This window comes from Pteronotus mesoamericanus, unplaced genomic scaffold (genome assembly GCF_021234165.1).
Source record: "Pteronotus mesoamericanus isolate MK-2021 breed Mesoamerican mustached bat unplaced genomic scaffold, CSHL_Meso_final contig_94, whole genome shotgun sequence".
In the NCBI taxonomy this organism is placed as follows: Eukaryota; Metazoa; Chordata; class Mammalia; order Chiroptera; family Mormoopidae; genus Pteronotus; species Pteronotus mesoamericanus.
In genome coordinates, this window is record NW_026555285.1 from 25,167,011 (window position 1) to 25,191,183 (window position 24,173).

General features: G+C 35.0%; 1 protein-coding gene across 2 annotated transcripts in view; it reads right to left on the minus strand.

The window, feature by feature from the left end:
• Positions 1–9,972: 9,972 nt before the first annotated feature.
• Positions 9,973–24,173, minus strand: part of KLHL1 (kelch like family member 1) — a 340,901-nt gene continuing 326,700 nt past the window's right edge. For both annotated transcript variants that reach the window (XM_054586413.1, XM_054586412.1), the window contains 2 exons: positions 15,580–15,751; positions 9,973–10,048 (listed from right to left, as the gene is read on the minus strand). In XM_054586413.1, the coding sequence (XP_054442388.1) occupies positions 9,989–10,048; positions 15,580–15,751 (232 nt within the window). In that variant the 3' untranslated portion in view covers positions 9,973–9,988. The remainder of the gene's footprint in view (positions 10,049–15,579; positions 15,752–24,173) is intronic.

Sequence of the window (24,173 nt, forward strand, 5' to 3'; positions counted from 1 at the left end):
AAAGCAGCCCTACCAGTGCAGGAATGCACCTGAAATCCTTTTTCTGACCCTTAAAAGTCCTATATAAAATGCTGATAACTTCGTCAGGTTCCCTGTCACGGTTCAGGGAACCGTGCTACTGTTTTCTGTGTGGGAGGGGTGGAGGGGCTTGGGTCCCAGCCACGTACTCTCCAGGGAACCACCAGTCTCTGAAACTTAGGCTCCCTGTGGCTGACCAGGCTAGTAGGAGAGGGAAAAGAACCAAACTAACATATGATCCCCAGTGTGCTTTGTTTAAAACTTTTCTCCCAATCCAAGATGGTGGAAGAATAAGTGGAAGTTATAATAATCATCTCCCAAGACCAATAAGGAATTACAGCTAAATGCAGAGAAATCATCCTGAGTAACCAGCTCAACACTAGCTGGAGAGAAGCTTTATAACCAAGGAAAGACTGAAGAAACCAGCTCACCACAACAATACTGTTAGGGAGTGTGGAGATGGGAGAGGGCTGGCTGGGATCCCATGGGTTACAGCTGAAGATCCAGAGGAATATTTAAGTAGCTGGAGGGTTCCTCTGAGAAGTGTGAGGTTTAAACCCCAAGGTGGGTCTCCCACCGTACAGCACCAGAGCCGGAAAGGAACCCAGATAACATTCAGCTGTAAAAAGCACATGGTTTATGTCTGCCAGTAAGAGATGGCTGAAGACTGAGACAGCCTCTTAAAGAGCCAAAGCACAAAATTTGTTTGCAGCCACTAACCCTGGGTGAAGGCAGAGGGAGGGCAGAGTGGACTAGAGACACTTGAGGAAAGTCTGGGGTTGGTGAGAGAACTGAAGGAACAGCCACCAAGATCCCTGTGCTGAGGCATTCCCCATATTGAAGGAGTCATCTTTCTCAGGTAAAGCACTCCTATGCAAGTTGCATCAGCCTGAGAGGAAGCACGAGTCCAACCTGCAGGTATTACTCTGCCCTACCCTGTGGAGCTTAAGCCTGACTGCTGATTATAGCTTCATTAGTTCAACAACTGATCAGTTTAATGACTGATTAGTTTAACAACTAAGGTGGAAGCAAAATGGGTAGACAAAAAAAAACAACAACAAAAAAACAAAAACCAAACAAACAAAAAAACAGACCCCCAAATGAAGGAGCAAGAGAATTCTCCAGAAAAAGGAGCAAGAACAAGATGAAGTGGAGGCAAGCAATTTATCAGATAGAGAGATGAATGATTATAATGATACTCAAAAGCATGAAAAGAAAACCTCATAGAAACCATAAAAAAGGACCTGTCAGAAATAAAGAAGGCAATATCTGAAACAAATAATACACTGGCAGAAATAAAGAGTAGCTTAGATGAAGTAGAGGATCACGTAAGTGATATAGAAGACAAGGTAGAAAAAAACACCCAGGCAGAGTAGCAAAAAGGAAAAAGATTTTAAAAAGTGGGGAGAGCTTAAGAAACATTTTGGGCAACATGAAGTAGAACAACATCTGCATCATGGGGATATCAAGAGGAGAAGGGATTAAGCAAGGGATTGAGAACCTATTTGAAAAAATAATAAACAAATATTTCCCTTTTCTGCTGGGGGGGGGAAAGGCACACAGTCTAGGAAGCTCAGAGAGTCTAAAACAAGTGGGACCCAAGGAGTTCTAAACCATAACACATCATAATTAAAATGGCATGACTTAAAAGCAAGGAGACAATCCTAAAAGCCACAAGAGAAAAGCAGGTAGTTACCTATAAAGGGGCACCAATTAGACTGGTATCTAATTATTCACCAGAAACATTTCAGGCCAGAAGGGAATGAGTGAAATATTCAAGGCAATGAAAAGCAGAGACCAACATCCAAGGTTACTTTACCATACAAGGCTACATTTAAAATTTAAGGAGAAATAAGGAAATTCTCAGAGAAGGAAAAGCTAAAGGAGTTTGTTAACATGAAACCAATGCTGCAACAAATGTTTAAGTGTTTGCTTTAAGGAGAAGAAGAAAAAAGGAAATAAAAAACCAGGAACACATTCTAATAATAAAATGACACTGCATACATATCTATCAATAATCACCTTAAGTGTAAATAATTTAAATGCTCCAACCAAAAGACATAAGGTAGCTAAATGGATAAGAAAACAAGACCTATATATATGCTGCCTCCAAGAGACCCATCTCAGGTCAAAAGATACACACAAACTGAAAGTAAAGGGATGGAAAAAGTTATTTAATGCAAATGTAAAAGAAATAAAAGCTGGGGTAGCAATACTTATATTTGAAAAAATAGACTTTAAAACCAAGGCTATAGTAAGAGACAAAGAAGGACATTACATAATGATAAAGGACAATTCAACAGGAGGATATAACCCTAGAAAACATTTACGCATCCAACATAGGAGCACCTAAATATGTAAAGCAAATCTTGATGGACATAAAGGGAGTGATTGACAGGAATTCAGTCATAATCAGGGATTTTAACAGAATTGACATCAGTGGATAAGTCTGGCAGGCAGAAAATCAACAAAGACCCAGTTGGTCCTTGGATCAATGGATTTAATTGACATCTTCAGAGAATTTCATCCCAAAACAGCAAAATATACATATTTTTCAACTGTACATTGAACAATTTTTAGGATAGATAACATGTTAGGACACAAAAACAAGTCTCAATAAATTTAAGAAGATTGAAATCATATCAAGGGTCTCCTCTGACCACAATTCTGTGAAACTAGAAATCAGTCACAAGAAGAACACTGAAAACCAAGCAGACAGCGAAGCTAAATTACATGTTGTTAAACAGTGAATGGGTCAATGACGAGATCAAGAAAGAAATCAAAAGATACCTTGAAACAAATAAAAATGAAGACAAAACAAACCAAAATTTGTGGGACACTGTGAAAGAAATCCTAAGAAGGAAATTCATAGTATAACATACCTATTGTAAAAAAATAAGGAAAAACTCAAATAAATAATTTAACTTATACTTAAGGTAACTTGAAAAGAAAAAAATAAACAAAGCCCAAAGTAAATAAAAGGAAGGAAATAAGAAAGATTGGAGCAGAAATAAATTAAATAGAGTCTAAAAAAAGATACAAAAAAATCAATCCAAAAGCTGGTTCTTTGAAAAGATAAAAAAAGATGAAAAAACCTTTAACCAAACTCATTAAGACAAAAAGAGAAAAGAATCAAATAAATAAAATCAGAAATGAAAGAGGAGAAAAAACAACTTACACCAAAGAAATACAAAATATTTTAAGATGATGAACAACTATATACCAAAAAAACTACACAACCTGTATGAAATGAATAAATTCCTAGGAACATACAATCTCCCAAAACTAAATCAAGAAGAAAAAGAGAATCTGAATAAACAGATTACACCTAGTGAAATTAAAGCAGTAATCAAAAAACAGCAAAAAACAAATCCTATAATTTCATAATATTCAAAAAGAGAGGAAGCTCTAAAACTCCTTTTATGAGGTCAGCGTTATCCTAATTCCAAAACCAGATAAAGACACTACAAAGAAAGAAAATTAAAGGCCAATATACGTGATGAACATAGATGCTAAAATCCTCAACAAAATAATAGCACACTGAATATAGCAATATGTTGAAAAGATCATACACCATGATCAAGTGAAATTTATTCCAGGAATGCAAGGTTGGTACAACATTTGCAAACCAATAAATGTAATTCACCACATAAACAAAACAAAGGATAAAAATTACATGATCACATCAATAGATACAGAAAAAGCATTTGATAAAATCCAGTACCTATTTATATCATATACTCTTAGTAAAGATGAAATAGAGGGAGCATACCTAAACATAAGAAAAACCATATATGACAAACCCACTGCCAGCAACGTACTCAATAGGCAAAAACTACAAACATTCCCCCTAAGATTGGGAACAAGATAGGGATGTCCATTTCCCCTCTGTTAATCAACGTAGTATTGGATGCCTTAGCCACAGCAATCAGACAAGAAGAAGAAATAAAAGGAAAGAAAATAGTAAAATTGTCTCTATTCTCAGATAACATGATTATGTACATAGAAAACCTCAAAGATTCCACCAAGAAACCACTATAACTGAGAAGTGAACTCAGCAAAGTAGCAGGATACCAAAATATCCAGAAATCAGTTGCATGTTTATATGCCAATAAGGAACTAACAGAAAGGGAAATCAAGAAAACAATCCCATTCACAATTCTTTCAAAAAGAATAAAATACCTAGGAATAAACCTAACCAAGGATGTAAAAGACCTGTGCATGGATAATTATGAGATACTGAAGAAATTGAAGAAGATACAAATGAGTGGAAGCACATACCATGTTCATGGATAAGAAGAATTAACATCATTAAAATATCCATACTACCCCAAACAGTGTAAAGATTCAACACAATTCCTATCAAGTAATTTCTATCAAGATTCCAATGACATATTTCAAAGAACTAGAACTAATATTTCAAAAATTTATATAGAACCACAAAAGGCCCCTCATAAAAACAGCAATCCCGAGAAAGAATAACAAAATTGAAGGAAATATGCAACTGTACTGTAAGACTATAGTAATCAAAACAGCATGGCACTGGCATAAAAACAGACACATATATCAATGGAACAGAATAGAGACCCCCAAAATAAACCCACATCTTTATAGTCAATTAATATTCAACAGATGAAGCAAGTACATAGAATGGGTTAAAGACAGTTTATTCAATAAGTTTGTTGGGAAAACTGGACAGATACATGCAGAAAAATGAAGCTAGACCAACTTCTTACACCACACACAAGAATAAGTTCAAAATGGATCAAAGACTTGAATGTTAAACATGAAATAAAAAAAAATCCCAGAGGAAAACATAGGCAGCAAAATCTTTAACATTTCTCATAGCAATTTTTTGTTGGATATATCGTCCCAAGCAACAGAAACAAAAGAAAATATAAACAAATGGGACTGCATCAAACTAAAAAGTTTTGGCACAACAAAGGAAAACATCAACAAAATAAAAAGACAACCCACAGAAGAGGTAAACATATTTCCTGATACATCTGATAAGAGGCTAGTATCCAGAATTTATAAAGAACTTTCAAAACTCAACACCAAAATAACAAACATCCCAATTAAAAAAGTGGGTAAAGGACCTAAATAGACACTTCTTCAAAGAGGACATACATATGGCCAATAGACATACGAAAAGAGGTTCAACACCACTAATCATCAGAGAACTGAAAATTAAAAACACAAGGAGTTACAGTTTCACACCTGTCAGAATGGCTATTATCAATAAATCAACAAACATCAAGTTGTTGGGAGGATGTGGAGAAAGGGGAGCCCTTTTGCACTGTTGGTGGGAATGCAGACTGGTGCAACCACTGTTGGTTGCATTATGGAGACACCTCAGAAAATTAAAAATGTGTTTGTGTTTTGAATGAACGGCCCCATTTCTGGATGTATGTCTGAAGGAACCCAAAAAACTAATTCAAAAGAACATAAGCACCCCTCTGTTCATTGCAACATTATTTACAATCACCAAGATATGGAAATAGCCCAATTATCCATCAATAGATGAGTGGATAAACATGTCTACAAGGGAGTACTACTCGGCATAAAAAAGAAGAAAATTTTACCCTTTGCAACAGCCTTGATGGACCTGGAGAACATTATGCTAAGTGAAACAAGACAGAATAAGACAAATACCATATGATTTCACTTGTATGTGGAATCTAATGGAAAAACTGAACTAACAAGAAAGACAGAGACAGACTCATAGATGGAGAGTAGATGACAGCTAGTGGCAGTGGAGGTTAGAGGGGTGGAGGGTTTGAGCAAAAAAGAAAAAGGACTCATGGACAGGGACCTTGGTGATCTTGGGAGCAGGGAAGAATAAGGGCACAAAATGCCAATGGGAAAAACATTACGATAAAGATTCAATTAAAAAATTTTCCTCTAGAATCCCAGACACACTGGAAGCCAGTGAGAATGTGCAGCTTTCCAACCAGTGAGGGCCAATGTCAGCTCTGTTTGACTTTGTCCATCTTTAGGCTCCCATGTTCCATAAGGTAGCAACGCCCCCAGTCATGCGTGCTCTGTCCAAGCTCCCTTCTGCCCAGGCATGTCCTGTCTGGTGCCTTGGGCAAATTCCCTACTCCATCATCGGCCTCTCCCTTCATAGGGAGAGCAAACTTTAAATCTTCAGTTCTGCCTTGGAGTTTTCTCCCTGCCTCTAGCCTTCTCTAGTGATTTGGACTGACCCCTTCATTACATTCGTGCATCATGTCACTACCAGAACCAATAAGTAGAGAGAAAGATTGAATCTTTATGGGCACTTCATTCTGTTGCTGGCAATCTAAGAAGATGGCAGGTTATGAACCCTAAAAAAACTGTCTTCACATCTCATCTCAGGCTGACCTTTTATAAGGAGAAAGAAGGTTAGGGGTTTTGGGGAAAGGTTAATTGGATTAGAGTTGCAGCCTGGTAGCTGTTTTCCTAGAACTTCTTTATCTGTTTATCAACAATTCTTTTTCTGTGTCCTGGACTTCCCTCTCCCACCACAGGAAAGGCAGTGTCTCAGATACCGTGTCCATTTCTTGTGACCTCCTGCAGTCGCACGGTCCTGCATTCCTGCGTTTCTGGAATAAAAACTTACCACTTGCATCAATCACTTAATCTTATCAATTATGGCTGAAGCTAAAATATTTAACTCCTGAGTTCCCCTATCAATGTCAATAGGCCAGTGTCTTCCATGACAAAGGTCACTGTTTACCTTAATTGAGCCTGTCTACTGTCTCTTTGCATCTAGGGTGACATACCTTTGGAATGTCAAGGTAATTCCCTTTTTCCAGAAGCCCTCAGGAAAAACCTCCCACCAGAGTAGAGACCATGAAACCCCTCATTGTTACCTTGTTGCCCAAATACCATCTCTATGTGTTGTAAATTTTAATTCTTAACTTTCTTGTACCCACCAATGTAAAAGAAGCTTTTGTCTCTCCATTTTACTCTGTTCCGCCTCAGAGACATAGAGACTGTCCTGCTATCGCCTCCCTAACCTACTACCAAAGAATTTCAGGTAATCCTCTTTATGCCTCTTTCCTTGATTGGAATGTATACAATAAACTGCAAAAGTGACATTCTCTAGAGCATTTTCTCAATCCATTCAGATTTTGCTTCCTGGCAACTAGTGTCAGTTTGGCTCAGATAAACTCATAGAAATTCTTTACAGGTTTGGACATTTTTTACATAGACATCCTTATGCCAAAGAAGTATATTTTAAGGTAGCAAATTCTACTCCTCTTGATGCCTAAGAGATTAATTTTAATTCTAATTTCTCTTATTATTTGTACTCCAATTTTCATCTCATTGAAACTACTAAAAACACCACATATGTTTTCATGAGTGACATTGATGTTTAAAAGAATTCCCAAAAGCTTTGAAATCTTAAAAAAATTAATAGCACTTCAACCTAGAAATATGATTATATATATTCCACTATTATATTTTTAAATATTAAATGTTAATGTTTTTAGTTATTTCATCACAAGTTTTAGCTGATGAGTTACAAATTTTTATTTCCTATATAGATTTTCTGGTTTCTTCAAACCATACCTGATAATAATTTAATAATTTGAATTCCTTAGAGTTCTTTTGGGAAACCAAGGATAATACAAGTTCAGTGATCAAAAGTAACATTACAGATTGATCTGATTACAAATTCCCAATTGGACAGGTAAGGTCGGTAGTAAGTGGTTTTTTAAGCAAGCCTTGTGCATGGTTCTTGTACATCTAGTTTAAAACATCATTGAGTCAAAAATAATTCTGGACTGCTGGACGGCTCAAGGGAGCACAAAATCTTAACAATCCTATACCTTTCTCCCATCTTCCTCTATTCTTCCTTATAGTCTATTCTTAATTCCCAATATATAAAAGAAACAGAAAGCCTATCATTCTCTGCAGCATTTAAGATCTTGTTTCTCAGTACTATTGTCAGTTTGACTTAAACTCATAAAAGTTTTCTACAAGTTTAGAAGTTTCTTATGTCTTCACCAGTATTTATCAGGAAGTTGCACTAATATTTCTACTCTTGCTCACTCTTTTGTTTCAGTATTCAGGTGAAACTAACAAATATCATCTTTTTTACTTTATTTTAACTGTAAGGTTGTGTTTTATTGGTCTTTAAAATGCAAGATAACAAAGATAAATCAGTGCTACCACATTTGTAGATTTGAAAATGATTGTAATACTTTATAAATAATTTTAAACTATAAAATTACTACTACTACTGTCATTAATAGTTATCAATAAAATTGAAAGTATTAGTGGAAAATTATAAGATTCTATAGTGTTCTTTATAAAAATAACATATTCTACAGATATCAATGTCATTAAAAACTGAACAATAACATGGAAAAACAAGCCTTATTGATGCTTATTGATTCTATGCTTCTTGTATTTAGATATGCCTTATTAATTTAAAAAAATAGTGTTTAGCAGAAATTTTTGGCTAAAAAGTTTGACCACATGTGCATGTTGGGGAACTTCAGATTTACTAACAGTTTCTTGACACAAACAATTAATATTTTCTTTGGTTATTAGATTTCAACATTTTTTCCTACCCAATAATAAAACTCAATTCCATAGTCTATACTGACTGAAAAAGATGGATTTTCTTGCCTTTTCTAGATCCTGCACATTTATCAGCAGTCTCATTATGGTATGTGTGTTTTCTTAAGCACCAATGCTAACTATTTCAAGTGAGTGATTACAGAAGAAAATAATAAAGATTGAATTTGTTTAAGCATAATATTTATAAGTAAATAAACTTATGTTTGGATGGAAATATATACTTCTTAAATTCTGAAAAAATCAAGCAATAAAAAATGCCTATCTTTCTTGATTAAATAAAGATACACAGATAAAAGCAAATTTTCTGTCATTTATTAATTGTATTGAAAATTTACATGGATCTATTAAGGACATTGTGTAAGGTTTCCACTTTAAGCTTTAAACAATTACAAACATTTGACATAAAATACTGTGCATATCAATGGAACAAGTTTGAAAGTATGGAATGAGAATCTGAAGTCTGCCTACAATTTAACGAAGATCATTAACATCCCAAATGAATGAATCATAGATTTCTCTTTCAAAATTCTAAGTTTTTTTTTAATAAAGAAAATTCTAAGGGACATCAACATGCAGTGGCTATATATATATATGACATTCAGAATAACTAGCTCCCATGCTTACACTGAACTCAATGTAAGGCAAAAGCCTATATTTGTACTGGTATTTTGGCTCAGGGTGTTCAAAAAGCCAAGCACTGTGATAAGCCTAATGAAAACAATCCTTTTTGTTTGCCAGCTTCAGATTGCTAATATGGTTGCAAAAAAATTCAACCATTACCTCTGATGATATATGCAGCTTTGATTATCAGCAGGACAGTTGGTCTTCTGAGTGCATGAGACAAGCATGGATCTGTTTCTTTAATTGTCCTTATAGCTTAGGAAAATAAGGAAGCAACATGTTTCTTTTAATAAAACATCATTGTACCTCCTGGTATGACCACATCTGATTAGGAAAATGGTAAACCAATCAGAATTCTGTCAGACTGAAATATCATGTCTCCTACTGTTGGCAACCTCTTAAATATTGCCACAGATTATAAAACAATTGTATATTATGAAATTATCCATGTCACAAATATCGGTCTCTCCTTTTCATTGCTGAAGAAAAACAAGCCTTTGGTAACTCTAGTGATCATATACTACAATACAAAACAAATTACCAATAACCATTCCTAAACTAATACATCGTCAAATAGATATTGTTCCCATAGCAGTTTGATATTTTCTTGTTTTCTTTAATTATGTTTGATCTTCTAATTCTTTTGACATCAGCTGGTAAATCTGCAGAAATCCTTGTTCTTGAAGAGCTTGCATCCCAGGAAGTTCTCATTTTGCCTTCTGATATAAAAATAACCACTCCAGCAAATAAAATCTCTCCAAAGAAAAGTAAATCAAGGTTGCTTGATGACTACTACACAGGCACCTGCTCTCCCAATGTTTAAGGAAGCCATCTGTTGGAAAAATTAAACACCATTTAAGAAAAAAATTACTTTTGTGGAAAAGTATACAAATTGTAATATATTTAAAACACTTATGTAAATGAAAATCATAATTTTTTTAATTTTTCAATTTAGCCTTAAGTAGCACAATAAAAATGGAAACAATGAAAATGTCATTTACAAAAGAAATAATTGTATATTAAAATTCTTTAAACCTGTAATCCTTTATGAAATTTTTAATAAAAGTAATAAAATATTTATTGATTTTTTTGTATAATAAAGCTGCTATAGAAGTTTCCAGAAAATATTTGTTCTAGAGCCTGCATGGATATACTTGTGAAGATATTTTATAGTGATAGGTTTGAGTACATTAGATGAAATAGCTATTATACTTACAGAAATCATTTTGAAGTTATTTCCCGATAGTATACTAAATAGAATGTGTTACTTATTCATTCTAAAGAGAGGCATACAATGAAGTATCTTCAATATTTCGTCATAAATAGGACATAATTACAATTTGTACAAGGCTTATTTTAAGAATTCCACCTTATGATGGGCATTGAGATGAAAACTGAGATTTTAAAAATAATCATGAATATGAAACTGGCAGAAATATATTAAAAACAATAATTATTACAAAGTTGTAATGGAAATTTGTTCCTTGGAGGTAAACCAAGATTATAATAATTTGAGCTTTTTCATATCAATGATTTTTATTACAGTTTTCTAAGGATAATTTATGCACATGAAAATTTCAGGGTAGACTAGAAATTGCTGGATATTATTTCAACCTGAAAAGAAAGTAAATAATATGTGAGAAATAAAATAGCAAAGAGTATAATAACCTTAGATCATATATGTTATCTTATTGATTGAGAAAGCACATGATCTTACTCTCTAAATATGAAAGTTATCACCATTATCTACTAGTTCTTTAAATGTACTTATTGATCCTGACCTCCCCTTTATAGATTAAAAAACAAAAACAAAAACAAAACTTCCCATACTATATTTAATATAATTATTATATTTTATATAATTATTTTTATTTAATACTTTATTTTTAAAAGCTATTTTAATGTAATATTTCTTGTCTTTATTATAGTTAATTGCTCAAAATGAGAGGAGAATAAAGGCATGTTAATACATTGATAGTATACTGTATGTTAGGAATAATTTTTATAGGTTACTATAGTCTCCTCCAAAACCTCATCATGCATTATTATCTTCATATTACAGGTGTGTGAATGGAGTGTTAAGAGACAATATGCAAATCCCATAACATCACCATGAACAAACTGACATGTGTCTGACTCCAAAGTGCACACACTTTCCACTGTCTCTCTCTCTTAGTTTCTAATGATTTTCAAGTGGTATTTGACATCAGAGTCATCTAAAGAACTTTTACCAAATACGTGGTCAGGCCTCACCACTGAATAGGAAGGGGATGAGTATTAGGTAATCATATTTTTGCAGTTTCCCCCAAATCCTTGGGTGTTCTTTCAATACTGAGAAATGCTGTGCATCATTTTTAGACAGTGTGCAGTGAAGAGCTTGACTTTATATCTACATCTACATCTCTATACACACATATTTGCACATGTAAAAATTAATCTGCTTTTTTCAAAAATATGCCACTCCTCATGTGTTTCCTACCTCATTGAATGACACCATGATGCTCAAAAGAGAAACGTAGAGCCCATCCGTGACTCTTGGTTGTACCTCCCTCAACCTTACATCTGAATACTCACCAGGCCTATCAGTATTTTCCCAAACAAATTAATTACGCACCTTCCTACTGTCTTCAGCTTAATTCAGGTTACAATTTTACCATGAGTATGAATATGATAAAAATATAACACCCCAATATGTTCCACTTTCATTGTTCTTTAATTTAAATTAAAGGTACTTGGGAGACAAGCAGTACAGGAAGGAAACTCTTACCCTCCTTTGTTGCCCTGACATCAGGAGATGAGCCTCCCATAGGAAAGATACTCACTTTGTGCCAGTAGGGTAGAAGACATCCTTATCAACAAAGATAGGAATTTAGGGCCAAAAATGCTATATAAGCAAAACCTGTTACTTCACCAATTAACAACCCCAAGCCCAAATCCTTTGGCCTTGTCAATCTTTCACAAATTTATTGTTTCTGTGGCTAAATGGTATAAAATCTTCCTGCTTTGGTAACTTCTTTGAATTTCATAGTTTTATAGAATTCCTATAAACACAGATATAAATTTGCTTTCCTCTTGTTAATCTGTTTTATGTTAATTTAATTATTAGACAAGCCACAGAACATAGAAGGGAAGAGGGAAAACTTTTCCAACCTCCAGCGGATTAGTAAAATAATCTTCTTACCACATTTCCTCATCTGTAATCTTGCTTTCTCCTGATCATTTTTTAGATCCTATAAAATGCAATTCTTCTAAAACAGAATTCTGATTATTTACTTTTACTGCTTAAAATTCTTTATTAGCTCACCTTCAGTGTTATTGTAATGTCAAAATTCTGTAACATGGTTTCTGTCCGTAGATCACACAGATGCTGTTTATCTCCTCAGATACAAAGCTTATCACTTCATTTCTTGCCCAGTGAAACATGCTGTGTGTGTGTGTGTGTGTATGTGTGTGTGTGTGTGTGTGTGTGTGTGTATAATCTGCCTTGCTCTGCCTTTATTTTTTCAACCTTAGATGATAACCTGAATATTTGGTCATGGCACCAATTAGAAAAAAGTAGCTGGGAATGTAAATATCTCACCAGGCTCCTTTTGGAACTCATTCACAATATCTTACATATCTATTGTGTGTGAATAAAATTAAACTCATGCACAACAGAGCAAACTGATTTGCAACAGTAATTTTCAATTTATATCTGGAACATTCACATATCTTTTACCCCTACGTCAGCTGCTTTGCCAGTCTATGGAGACATGACAGTAGATGCTGTACTATCTTTGTTTCTTTATAGCTACAGGTGGATGCAGCATGAAAACACTATGACCATATAACATGAAAGTGTTATATTATCCAGGCTAGGAGAAATTGAATAAACCTCTTTTTTTTCCCCCTTGAAACACACACATTGTTTTTTTTCCAAATCAAATGCCTGAAATAAACTCAATGTTAAATGACAAAGTCAAATTTACTTAAAACACACATACTTGCATGCATGTGCTCTCTGTAAAACTATCTAAGACATGAACCTGGCAATTGCTCCCAATCTATTTCCATTATTTCCAAAAGCTAGCTTGAGTAGTTTTCAAAATATACATCTTGTATTTTTAAATACAGATTTTTGTTTAATCTAAATGTTTATTCACTTGAGGGTAGCAATAATAAAACAGATACACAATTTTTTTGGTCCATTTATGGGCTAATAAAGGGAAAATGATAGGAATTATTTAACAAATACAACAATTTTTTCTAGTAGCCTAGAATCCTGCAAATTTTCAAAGGGATGTTATGTGGGTCTCCTGATGGCTCCTCAAGAGTCTTAAAATAGGAACAATAAAAACATGTGGATGCAAAATTTTAAAGTAATTTAAGAGCTTTAACATTAATGTTTATTATACTAAAATAAAATTATTATAAAACCTTTTAAATACCACTTTGTTATTTGTAAGATATTGCATTACCCAAAAGAGACTTATAAAATACAAATGAGGGAAAGTGGTCTTGAGGAGGCTTTTACCTAGTATTACAACACATATTATTTTATTTTTTTTTATTTTTTTATTTTTTTTTTTTCCCCCCCCCCCTCCCCCCCCCCACCCCCCCCCCCCTCTTCCCTTATTTTAATTTCAGTTGTAAAGGAATGATAAGTATAATGGCTCATTATTATAAATATATAATAAAGACATTATATTAAATCACATATCTGTCCATAAACTTATTTTATTTAATGTTCATTTGTGAAAGCTGCACATTTTAAAATACCATTGTACTGGTATATTTCTTTAGCAAATCAACAATCATTAATTCATGCATTGTTCTCTTTGTAAACCCTAAGGACTCAGAAAAATAAGAATTTAAAATATATGCTCTCATATTTAGTGCAATAATTACTAGCCTCTTTTATATTTTCTGTTCTTTGGAGAAGGAATGCTGCTTCTTTCACAATTAAAGCAAAATGTAGAAAATCACAAGACCTAGTTCTTCAAATATTTCTCCTTTTTTCCTTTTTTCATTCTACCTTGTTTCTCTCTTCTTAGCAAATTTAATCTATCCTCATTGGAATTGAAGAGTTTCCCCAAAGGGAAGAATGAGATTCATAAGGCAAAGTACCTTAGCCTGTCCGTTAGGAATTTGGTTTTGTAGTTAGATGCAGCTTATGTGAATATCGTGTTTGAACACATACCTAAACTGGGAAAATCAAGGGAGTTATGTTCCTTTAAAAAGTAAGTGTTTTTAAAAGAAATGTACTTCAATCTGTTTTCAAATTTTTCAGATAAATTTTAGTCAAGTTCTGTGAGGAATACAGAGAGAGGAGGCTATTCTTCTGCTACAACTAAATAAGGCTATGGACTTTCACTGAACCTGTTCATGAAAAGGGTTTGTTTGTTTGTTTGTTTGTACTGTATTTTGCTTTTAGTTTCTAATAAAGGAGCAAAATAATAGATATATTGAAATACATGAAAAAAAGGGAAAGAAAGGAGAAATTGAATGTTAGGACACAAGTCTGAGAACATTACATCCACTCCCACAATCACAAACAACAGCATTGTAGCTGTATTGCATAAGGTATTGTCCAATACAGTTAAGTTGTTCTGCTCTAATTTTCCCCAACACTCATACATACCAACAGAAATCCTCTAGTTATATGACTAAAATGGGAATTCTTCTAGTGTGATACCAAGTCTCTAACTACAGTGCATCTTCAAAGGATAAAGACTCAGCTAATATCAGTCAATCATTTCACTCCTTCTTCCAGGCCAAAGTGACTGTCCAGGGGTGAATACTTTAGATATGAGAGACCATCCAAGGTTCTTTGCTATTTGTTTCTTACCTAACAAATAGTTCTTTTATTTTCTGTTTATAGCTGTGACTATTGTTATTTGGAGTTTCCACCCCATGGAAAATTTCTCTGTAGCAGGTTACACTGGACTTAACACAGTCAAGCAAAAATGGGAGGCAGAGTTGATTTTTGCAGCTTTCCATCCTCTTATTCCAGTTATCTCTAAAATCAAATATCCTGGTTAGGGTTTTGTGAATCATTATATTCCACTTTTATTTTTGTTTTAGCTAATTAGAATTCAGTTCTTGTTTCTTGTTATTACTTATAATAAAGTGGAAATCTCGCTGAAACATGAATGTCACTTTTTTAATATAAATTGTATTAAAGTATAGAATACATAAAAGTACACAAAAAACATCTAATTTAATGAACTCCTTACAGCATGAACACAATAGATTAAATCAATCACTTTGGGTTCAGAGTAATTTAACTAGCTGCATAACTGTAGCTGGTCAAATTCTGCTCCAAAGAAAGTAAATGAAGTATATTCTTATGTTTGAAGTAAATTTTGATGGCAACAATCTCACCTGTGTCCACTCATTAGTTTGTGGATCATAGGATTCCATGGTGTTGAGGTATGTCTGCCCGTCATAGCCACCAACAGCATATAATCTGTCACCAAGAAGACAAACTCCAACAGCATCCCTGGGCATACTCAAAGGAGCCACCATGGTCCATGTGTCTGTTTTGGGATCGTATCTAAAATGTAAGGATAATAGGATATATTCTAATCACATTCAACCTTCACTAGATGAATGATACCCTCTCAAAAGCATGCCATAAAAGAGAAAACTAGTTTGTTCTAAAAGCTCATTTATTTGAGCAGGTGCTCGAGAGCTGATATCCACAAAGCTTATCTCTCTAAACTTTAAAGTGTTTAAAAATATACCTAGACTTTTACATACACAAATGCAGAATCATTTAACAAAATGCATATCATGATTTCTTTCCATGAAGAAGTCAGATATGTAAATCACTATGTACCATAGTATAAGCAAAGTGCTAATGTAATGAAACAGAAGCAATTATTAAAAGTCAGGCAAGAGAGACACAGTGCAGAGGGTGCCGAGTGGGTAGAAGCTGAGCCCACTTGCTCATGTCCCCAGAACAGATTTTCAGCTGATCTTCCAACAAGTGACCTGAACAACCAATGGAATGTTAGCTGATATGAATTTTTGAAGCCAAGAAATATAGAAGTAACTTTGTACCATTTGGTAAGAGATTTTCTAAGTCTAAGGGGAAATGCCCTGTGCAAGGTGCTGGCAGTGAGAGAGAGAACAGAGGTGAGAAAAAGCAGCTTAGCAGCTCCCGCCTCTCCTGGATGGGGGGCCCTGGTCCCACACAGGGAACCTCCCACCTTAATTGGGAGACACTTGGGAAAATATATGGAGCCTGGGAGACTCAGGCTGAACACAGGCTGCTATGGAAGCAAGCAGAACATCCATAGCTGCAGTGCCAACCGGGAGAGTCTAAGAGAGGAATTCAATTTCCTAGAACTGTCAGAGGCACTGGCAGGCTGTGGCCAGCCCTGACTGTGAGAGACTTTTTGCCTTTTGGAGAAGTGGAATGCGTAGAGAACTGGACAGTGGCTTGGAGCTGCAGCGTAGGTGTCACATAAGGGCTTTTTTAAAAGAAGAAAGCAGAGGTGTGGCTGAGCAGGAAACATACGTGTGTGCACAGCTACCCTGTGAACAAAGAGTCCAGATTCAAAGCATGGTTTGTGCCCAATGAACTCAACCGGCCAGGGAGAGTAGAAAGTTGCTTGGTGAAGGGATTGCGGGGCCCCACCCAGCGTGGCTGGCAAGCGAGGGGGTTGTGCACAGAATCTAGGGTTTGGGTCTGAGCCTCCTGCGAGAGCGGTGAGCTAGGAAATGGGCAAGCTAGAGCTGAGCACCTGAGATTCTTTGCAGTCAAGCAGCACCACTGAAACTGCAGTGTACACATCTTTAGAAAGGGGAAGACATGCCTATCCCTGACCTGCAGGATTGAAAGCTCTGCAGAACAATAAGGCCAGACTCAAGAACTCCCTGTAGGGCACCTATTCTCAGTTGAAAGAAAGAGAATTTCCAAAAGAGTACATTATGATCTTTTACCAGACTCTATGCTGGCTCCTCCTCAGACCCTATTCCACTGAAAACAGCAGAGCAGAGAGATTAGAAATTGTCAGAGCAAGAGGTACTCAGGGCCCCACCTAGCCTTTGCTCTTAAAGCTGCCAACAGCCCTAAGCAGTACAGAGCTGATCCTTTTATACAGAATGGCCCCCTCACATGAAACAAGTTAATTCATTGGAAACTATACATTATCGGAAATAATCTGGGACAGACCAAGATGTGTGGCACAGGGGCAGGAGAACACACCTACCATCTTCCCTGAAGGCTGAATAGCACCTCCGGGGAGGAGGTAGTGATCCAGGGATCCCATCCTCCTGAAAGTACCAGAAGCCCCCTCTCTGTAGGTGGAGATAGTACATGCAGTGCTCTTGGACTTTCAATGTACTACTCCTGGGCCTTGTGCTGATAAAAAGCCAGCAGGGCAGACCAATGAGGACCAGCCAAACCTGAAGGAGACAGTCACAGACCGTGGATCACTTGTAGCCTTGAATAGGCTGCCTAAGGTTAGACTGGGACACCAGCAGACATCAGCGATGGATCCTGAAGGAGAAGATAGTAGGCCAACAAAACACTAGACTACTGAGGTGAATTCCACTTCACTCTTTTTCATAATTCGCACTATTTTTCTCCTGCATAAACATTGTTTCTTTGTCTTCAATTTTGTTCCTATTATTTCACTATTTTTATTTTATTTTATAAGTATTTTTTATTTCTATCATTTATTTATTTTTATTTAGGTTTTAATTCTGATCTCTTATTTTACTTTTCCCTTTTCTTACTCTATTTTGTCTTAATCTTTCTCTTTCTTATTTTTGTTTTGAATTTTATTTTCCCCTTTCTATGCTTTGTTTTTATTCCTTACTCTATTTTTCTTTCTCCCATCCTCTCAAAATCATCTTTCTTTCCAGCAGTTATCTCACATTCTTTATCTCTTCCTTATAATCCTTGTATTTTCATCCCACCTTTATTAATATTTGCTCAATTTTTTTTGCTATTGGGGATGTTGTTGCACTTCTTCAATTTTATCCTTAGTTGTTCACTATTTTTTAAAATCTCATATTTTACTGTTCTACTGTCTTACTCCATTATGATTTCCTCTTGCCCTGTATTATTTTTGTTTTAAATTTTATTTTCTCCCTTTCTTAGCCTGGTTTCTAATCCTTACACTTGTTATTTCTCCTCCCCTTATCCCCCCCAATCAGTTTTTTTTCCTTTAGACATCTCACAATCTTTTTATTTCTTATAATATTATTATTCTCTTTCTACATTTATTAATCTTTGCTTCTTTGTCATGAATATCACTGCAGTGGTCATTTTCCTTCAATTTGGTTTCTATATTTTTCTCCAAACCTTGTATTGCATTCTTTCCTTTCTTTACTCCAGTTTGCCTGCTCTATTCCCTCCCTATTTTATTTATATTTTTTCTCTTCTTATTTGCCTTGTTTCTATTCCCTACTCTTAATATTTCTCTTCCCCTTACCCTCTCAAAATCAGTTTTCCTTCTGTTAGTCACCTCATATTATTTTTTCATTTTGTATAATATTCTATTTCCACCTTTATTAATTTTAGCTCATTTGTTGTTGATATTGTAGTACTGTTTAGGGGATATTTTTGCTGGTATGGGTATTGTTTGCTGGGTTATTTTGTCTTTTTTTGGCAGCTCCTATACAACAGTATGCAAGATATGGTGGGGGTTGTGCATCTCAGTGAGCCAGCCAGAGGTGAAAACCCACCAATGAAGGAGCCAATAACAACCAAAACACAATTACAAAAAAGAACCCACATAAACTGTATAAACAGCATCCTTGTAGTATCCATCTCAGGAGTTCAAGGAGACTGTATTGCTGATTACCACAGGAATCCTACCGCGAAGGCCACCTCATGAAGACAGGAACTCTGAGCAGATCAATGCAATATACAGAAAGAAACAAAAAGAGCCACCTAAAGTGGGGAGAAAAAGAAACAACCCCCAACTGAAAAGACAAAAGGAATACCCAGAAAGAGTGCTAAATGAAATTGAGGCAAGCAATTTATCAGACACAGAGTTCAAGGTAATGATTATAAGGATGCTAAAGGACCTCAGTGAGAACTCAAGAAACTCAGTGGGAACTGCATCAGCATGAGAAAGGACATAGAAACTGTTAAAAAGAGCCAGGAGGAAATGAAGAATACAATATCTAAACTAAAAAATACACTAGAAGGAATTACAATCAGGCTATATGAAACAGAGGATTGCATCAGCTGGAAGACAAGGTTGAAAAAAATACCCAGTCAGAGGAACAAAATGAAAAGACTCAAAAAGAATGAAGACAGTTAAAAGGAGATGCAGGACAACATGAAATGTAGCAATATTTACATTTGGAATCATAGGGGTTCCCGAAGGAGAAGAAAGGGGACAATGGGTAGAAAAAAGTTTTCAGTTTGAAAAAAAATGATAGAAATTTTCCCTAATTTGGTGAGGGAAAAAAGTCACACAAGTTTGGGACGCACAGAGGGTCCCAGTCAAGGTGAATCCAAAGAGGTCCACTCCAAGTCACGTCATAATTTAAATGGCAAAATTAAAGACAAAGGGAGAATCTTAAAGGCAGCAAATGAGAGACAGCTAGTAACATACAAGGGAACTCTGTTGAGGCTTTCAGCTGATTTCTTAACAGAAATACTACAAGCCACAATAGAATGGCATGGAATAGTCCAGGTACTGAAAAGCAAAGACCTGCAACGAAGACTATTTTACCCAGCAAGGCACTCATTTAAAATGGAAGGTGAAGTAAGGAGATTCCCAGGCAAAAAAAGGCTAAAAGAGTACATCTCCACCCAAACAACATTGCAATAGATGCTGAAAGGACTGCTTTAAGAAGATGATGAAAAAGAGAGAAACAGAAGAACACAGGTACAAAGGGAAAATATAGCAAGAGTAAATCCCTATCAATAATAACCTTACATATAAATGGGTTAAATGCTCTAATCAAAAGGCATAGGATAGCTGAATGGATAAGAAAACATGAAATGCATAGATGCTGTATACAAGGGAACCACCTCAGAACAAAATAACTACACAGGCTGAATGTGAAGATATTGAAAAAAATGTTCCAAGCAAATGGACATGAAAAAAAAAGGCTGTGGTAGCAATACTTATATCAGAAAAAATAGACTTTACAACAAAGGCCATAAAAGAGACAAAGAAGGTCACTATATAATGTTTATGGGAGTTGTCCAACAAGAGGATAAAATCCTTGTAAACATATATGCACCCAACATAGGATCACCAAAATACATAAGGATAAACTTGGAGGATTTTAAGAAGCAGATCGACAGCAATACTGCCATCATACGGAATTTTAACAACTATTGTCAATAATAGGTAGATTGTCCAAACAACAAATCAACAAGGATACTGTGGCATTGAACAACACCCCACATCAAATGTACTTAATTGATATTTACAGAGCACTTCACCCCAAAGCAGTAAGATATACATTCTTTTCAAATGCACATGGATCATTTTCAAAGATAGACCACATGGTAGGACAGAAAACAAGCCTCAATAAATTCAAGAAAATTGAAACCATATCAAGCACCTTCTCAGATGACAATGACTTGAAACCAGAAACCAAGCTCAAGGAAAAAACTCAAAAGTATTCAATATATGGAGACTGAATCACATGTTACTAAATAATAAATGAGTTAACAATGAGATAAAGGAATAAATCAAAAAGTACCTGGAAAAAAATGAAAATGGACACACAACACCCCAAAACCTATGGGACACAGCAAAGGCAGTTGTGAAAGGGAAGTTCATAGTAATAGGGGCCCACCTAAAGAAGATAGAAAAATCTCAAATAAACAACCTAACCCTACATATCCAAAAACTAGAGAAACATCAACAAAGAAAACCCAGAGTGGGTAAAAGGAAGGATAAAATCAAGATCAGAGCAGAATTAAATGACATAAAGACCTAAAAAAAAAATTGAAAGGATCATTGTATCCATCAGCTGGTCCTTTGAAAAGATAAACACAGTTGACAAACCACTAACCAAACTCACCAAGAAAATAAAAGAGGACCCAAATAAATAAAATAAAAAATGAAAGAGGCGAAATTACAACAGATACTACAGAAATATAGATGGTCTTAAGAAAGTACTACGAACAACTATATGCCAAGAAATGAAAAGGGAACTGACTATATGGGAGAACATATTTGTCAATGACACATCAGACAAGGGTTTAATCTCCAAAAAATGTAAAGAACTCATCTGATTCATCACCAGGAGGACAAAAAATATGATTAAAAAATGGGCAAAAGACCTAAATAGACACTTCTCCAAGGAGGACATACAGATGGCCCATACATGTATGAAAAGATGTTCAATATCACTAGCCATCAGAGATATGCAAATTAAAACCAGAATGAGATACTTCGTCATGCCTGTCAGAATTGCTATCATTAATAAATCAACAAACTTCAAGTGCTGTCGAGGATGAGGAGAAAGGGGAACCCTTTTGCATTGTTGATGTGAATGCAGATTAGTGCAGCATGGAAAACAGTATGGGATTTCCTAAAAAAATTAAAAGTGAAACTGTCTTTTGACTCAATGATCCCACAGCTGAGAATATACTCTAAGAATCCTGAAACAGCAATTCAAAAGAAGTTATGCACCATATGTTCATAGCAGCATTATTTACAATAGCAAAATTTGGAAACAGCCAAATGCTCATCAATAGATGGGTGGATCAAACAATTGTGGTACATTTACACAATGGAATACTATGCCATAGTAAGAAAGAAGGCACTCCTACCTTTTGCAACAGCATGGATGGAACTGGAGAATATTATGTTAAGTGAAATAAACCAGTCAGTGAAAGACAATGCCACATGATCTCACCTATAAGAGTAATCTAATGAACAAAATAAAGCAATGAGCAAAATAGAACCAGAGACATAGAAACATGGAACTGACTGACAGTGGCCAGAGGGATAAGGAGATAATGGTCAAAAGAAGGGGAAGGGACTAGTGAAAGAACATTTATGAATGACCCGAGGACATAGACAATGATTGATTGTGGGAGGGGGTTGGGTTAGGCAGAGTAAGGAAAAGGGGGAAAATTTGGGACAACTGCAATAGAATAAGGAAAAGAAGGGGAAAAATCTGGGAGGATTACAGAATACTGCACAGTGGAAGTCTACATTAAATCAGGTCTATCTGAAATTCTAACCCAAATGTGCAAGGAATGAGAAGGACTGAAGTGTTAGTGAAAATGAATGACTTTAAGGAAAACAGGTACAGTATGGCTGAGCTTAAGAATGTCTGAAAGAGCACAGTGCCTAAAAATGTGGTTTTTGATAAATTTATGGATGTTTGACTCCCAGAGTGTTTTGTGTTTACTCAATAAGGAACCTTTGAAACTTAGGTAAATAATTACAGAATGAACAAAAACTACAGCATAGCAACATAACTTGAGATTTGCTGTGAGAAAGACATTGGTAAATCAAGAGAAAGAAGCAGGGAATTCAAGTTATTACTATTGACTTTAAGCCAAAATTAACTTAATTTTCAGAAAGTTTGATTACCATACATTACATACAGATACTTTATATTTTAAGTGGCAAGAATCTGAAGAATCTTATGATGAATGAGCTTTACTTCAGCGGAGAATGAATGATTAAACCACCCCTTTGACTTTAATATGCTACTACAGGTTCAGATACACAAACAGGGAAGCTAGTGAAAACCCCGCAGGGAGTAAATGGAAAAGAAGTTTGGATGAACGTTTTTAAAAAAAAAAAAAAAGCAGTAAATATATTTTTTCTTTTTTTTCAACTCTAATCTTGTTTTTCGCCAGTTGAAATTTTCAACCCACAAACTCTAAAAACAAAGAAAGAAGCAAACACAAAAACAAGCTCCCTCCCCCCTCCAAAAAACCTGACAGTTTACTGGAAATAATGAAGGTTGTTACAATACCAAAAAAATGGTTGAAAGGACCCCACGTATCTGGAATTCATATGTCATAGATAGTATTCATGTTACCCAAGATGTTACATGCAGATACACTCTATGGTTGATGAGGTTGTGACAACCTAGATGATAATATGTGGAATGAGAGATTGGTGGAATGCCTGTAAAACCAGGCCCTCCTTCAAGCATAGGCTGTTTAGCAAATAAAAATGCAATTGTACATAAAACAATTAGTAAAGGCAACCATCACAAAGAGACACAAGCACATAAAGACACACAAACACAGACATATAATCTAAGGCCTTAAAATATTCAAACTTTGGGCACAAACATTTTGAAATTTATAATTATTTTTAAAAAATGAGGAACAGAAAAAGTAAAGAGAGAAGAAAAGACACCACGAGGAGTCAAATAGTACAAACTATAAAGTAGAATGTATGTAGGATAACTGACTGAAGTTTTCCATTTAAAAAAGTAATAATAAATAAGAAGAAATAACTGGTATCAATAAAATGTGACTCCAAAACATAACAAAATAGGGTGGACTTTACTTGGATCCCAATTCAAGCAGACAACTATTGAAAGATGTTTGCGACATTTTGGAAATTTTAATTCCAGGCACCCGATTTTTAATAAGGTATTATGAAGTTTCTATTAGTTTTGATAGTGGTGTTGTGATTAAAATATAAAGTCCTGATCATTTAAAATTGTTTGATTCTGGGATGAAATTAGAAATATTTTCAGCTAAAATGACATCTCTAAGAATTTCTTAAAATAATACTTTAGGAAAAAGAAAAGGCAGTGAAGTTGAATGAATGAAACAAGAATGTCAGACTCGTAATTGTTCTTGAATCTGGGTACTGAGTGTAAGGGAGTATACTGTATTGTTTACTCTTTGTCAGAAAAATTTTGTAGTAGAAATCACTTTAAAAGGAAGATTGTATAATATACTTAAATTTCAATAAACAGTGAACATTCTTTTATTTTTTCATTCATCAGTAGAATCCAGTCTGGCTTTTGTCACAATCAATTTACTTAAATTGTTTTCTCTGAAG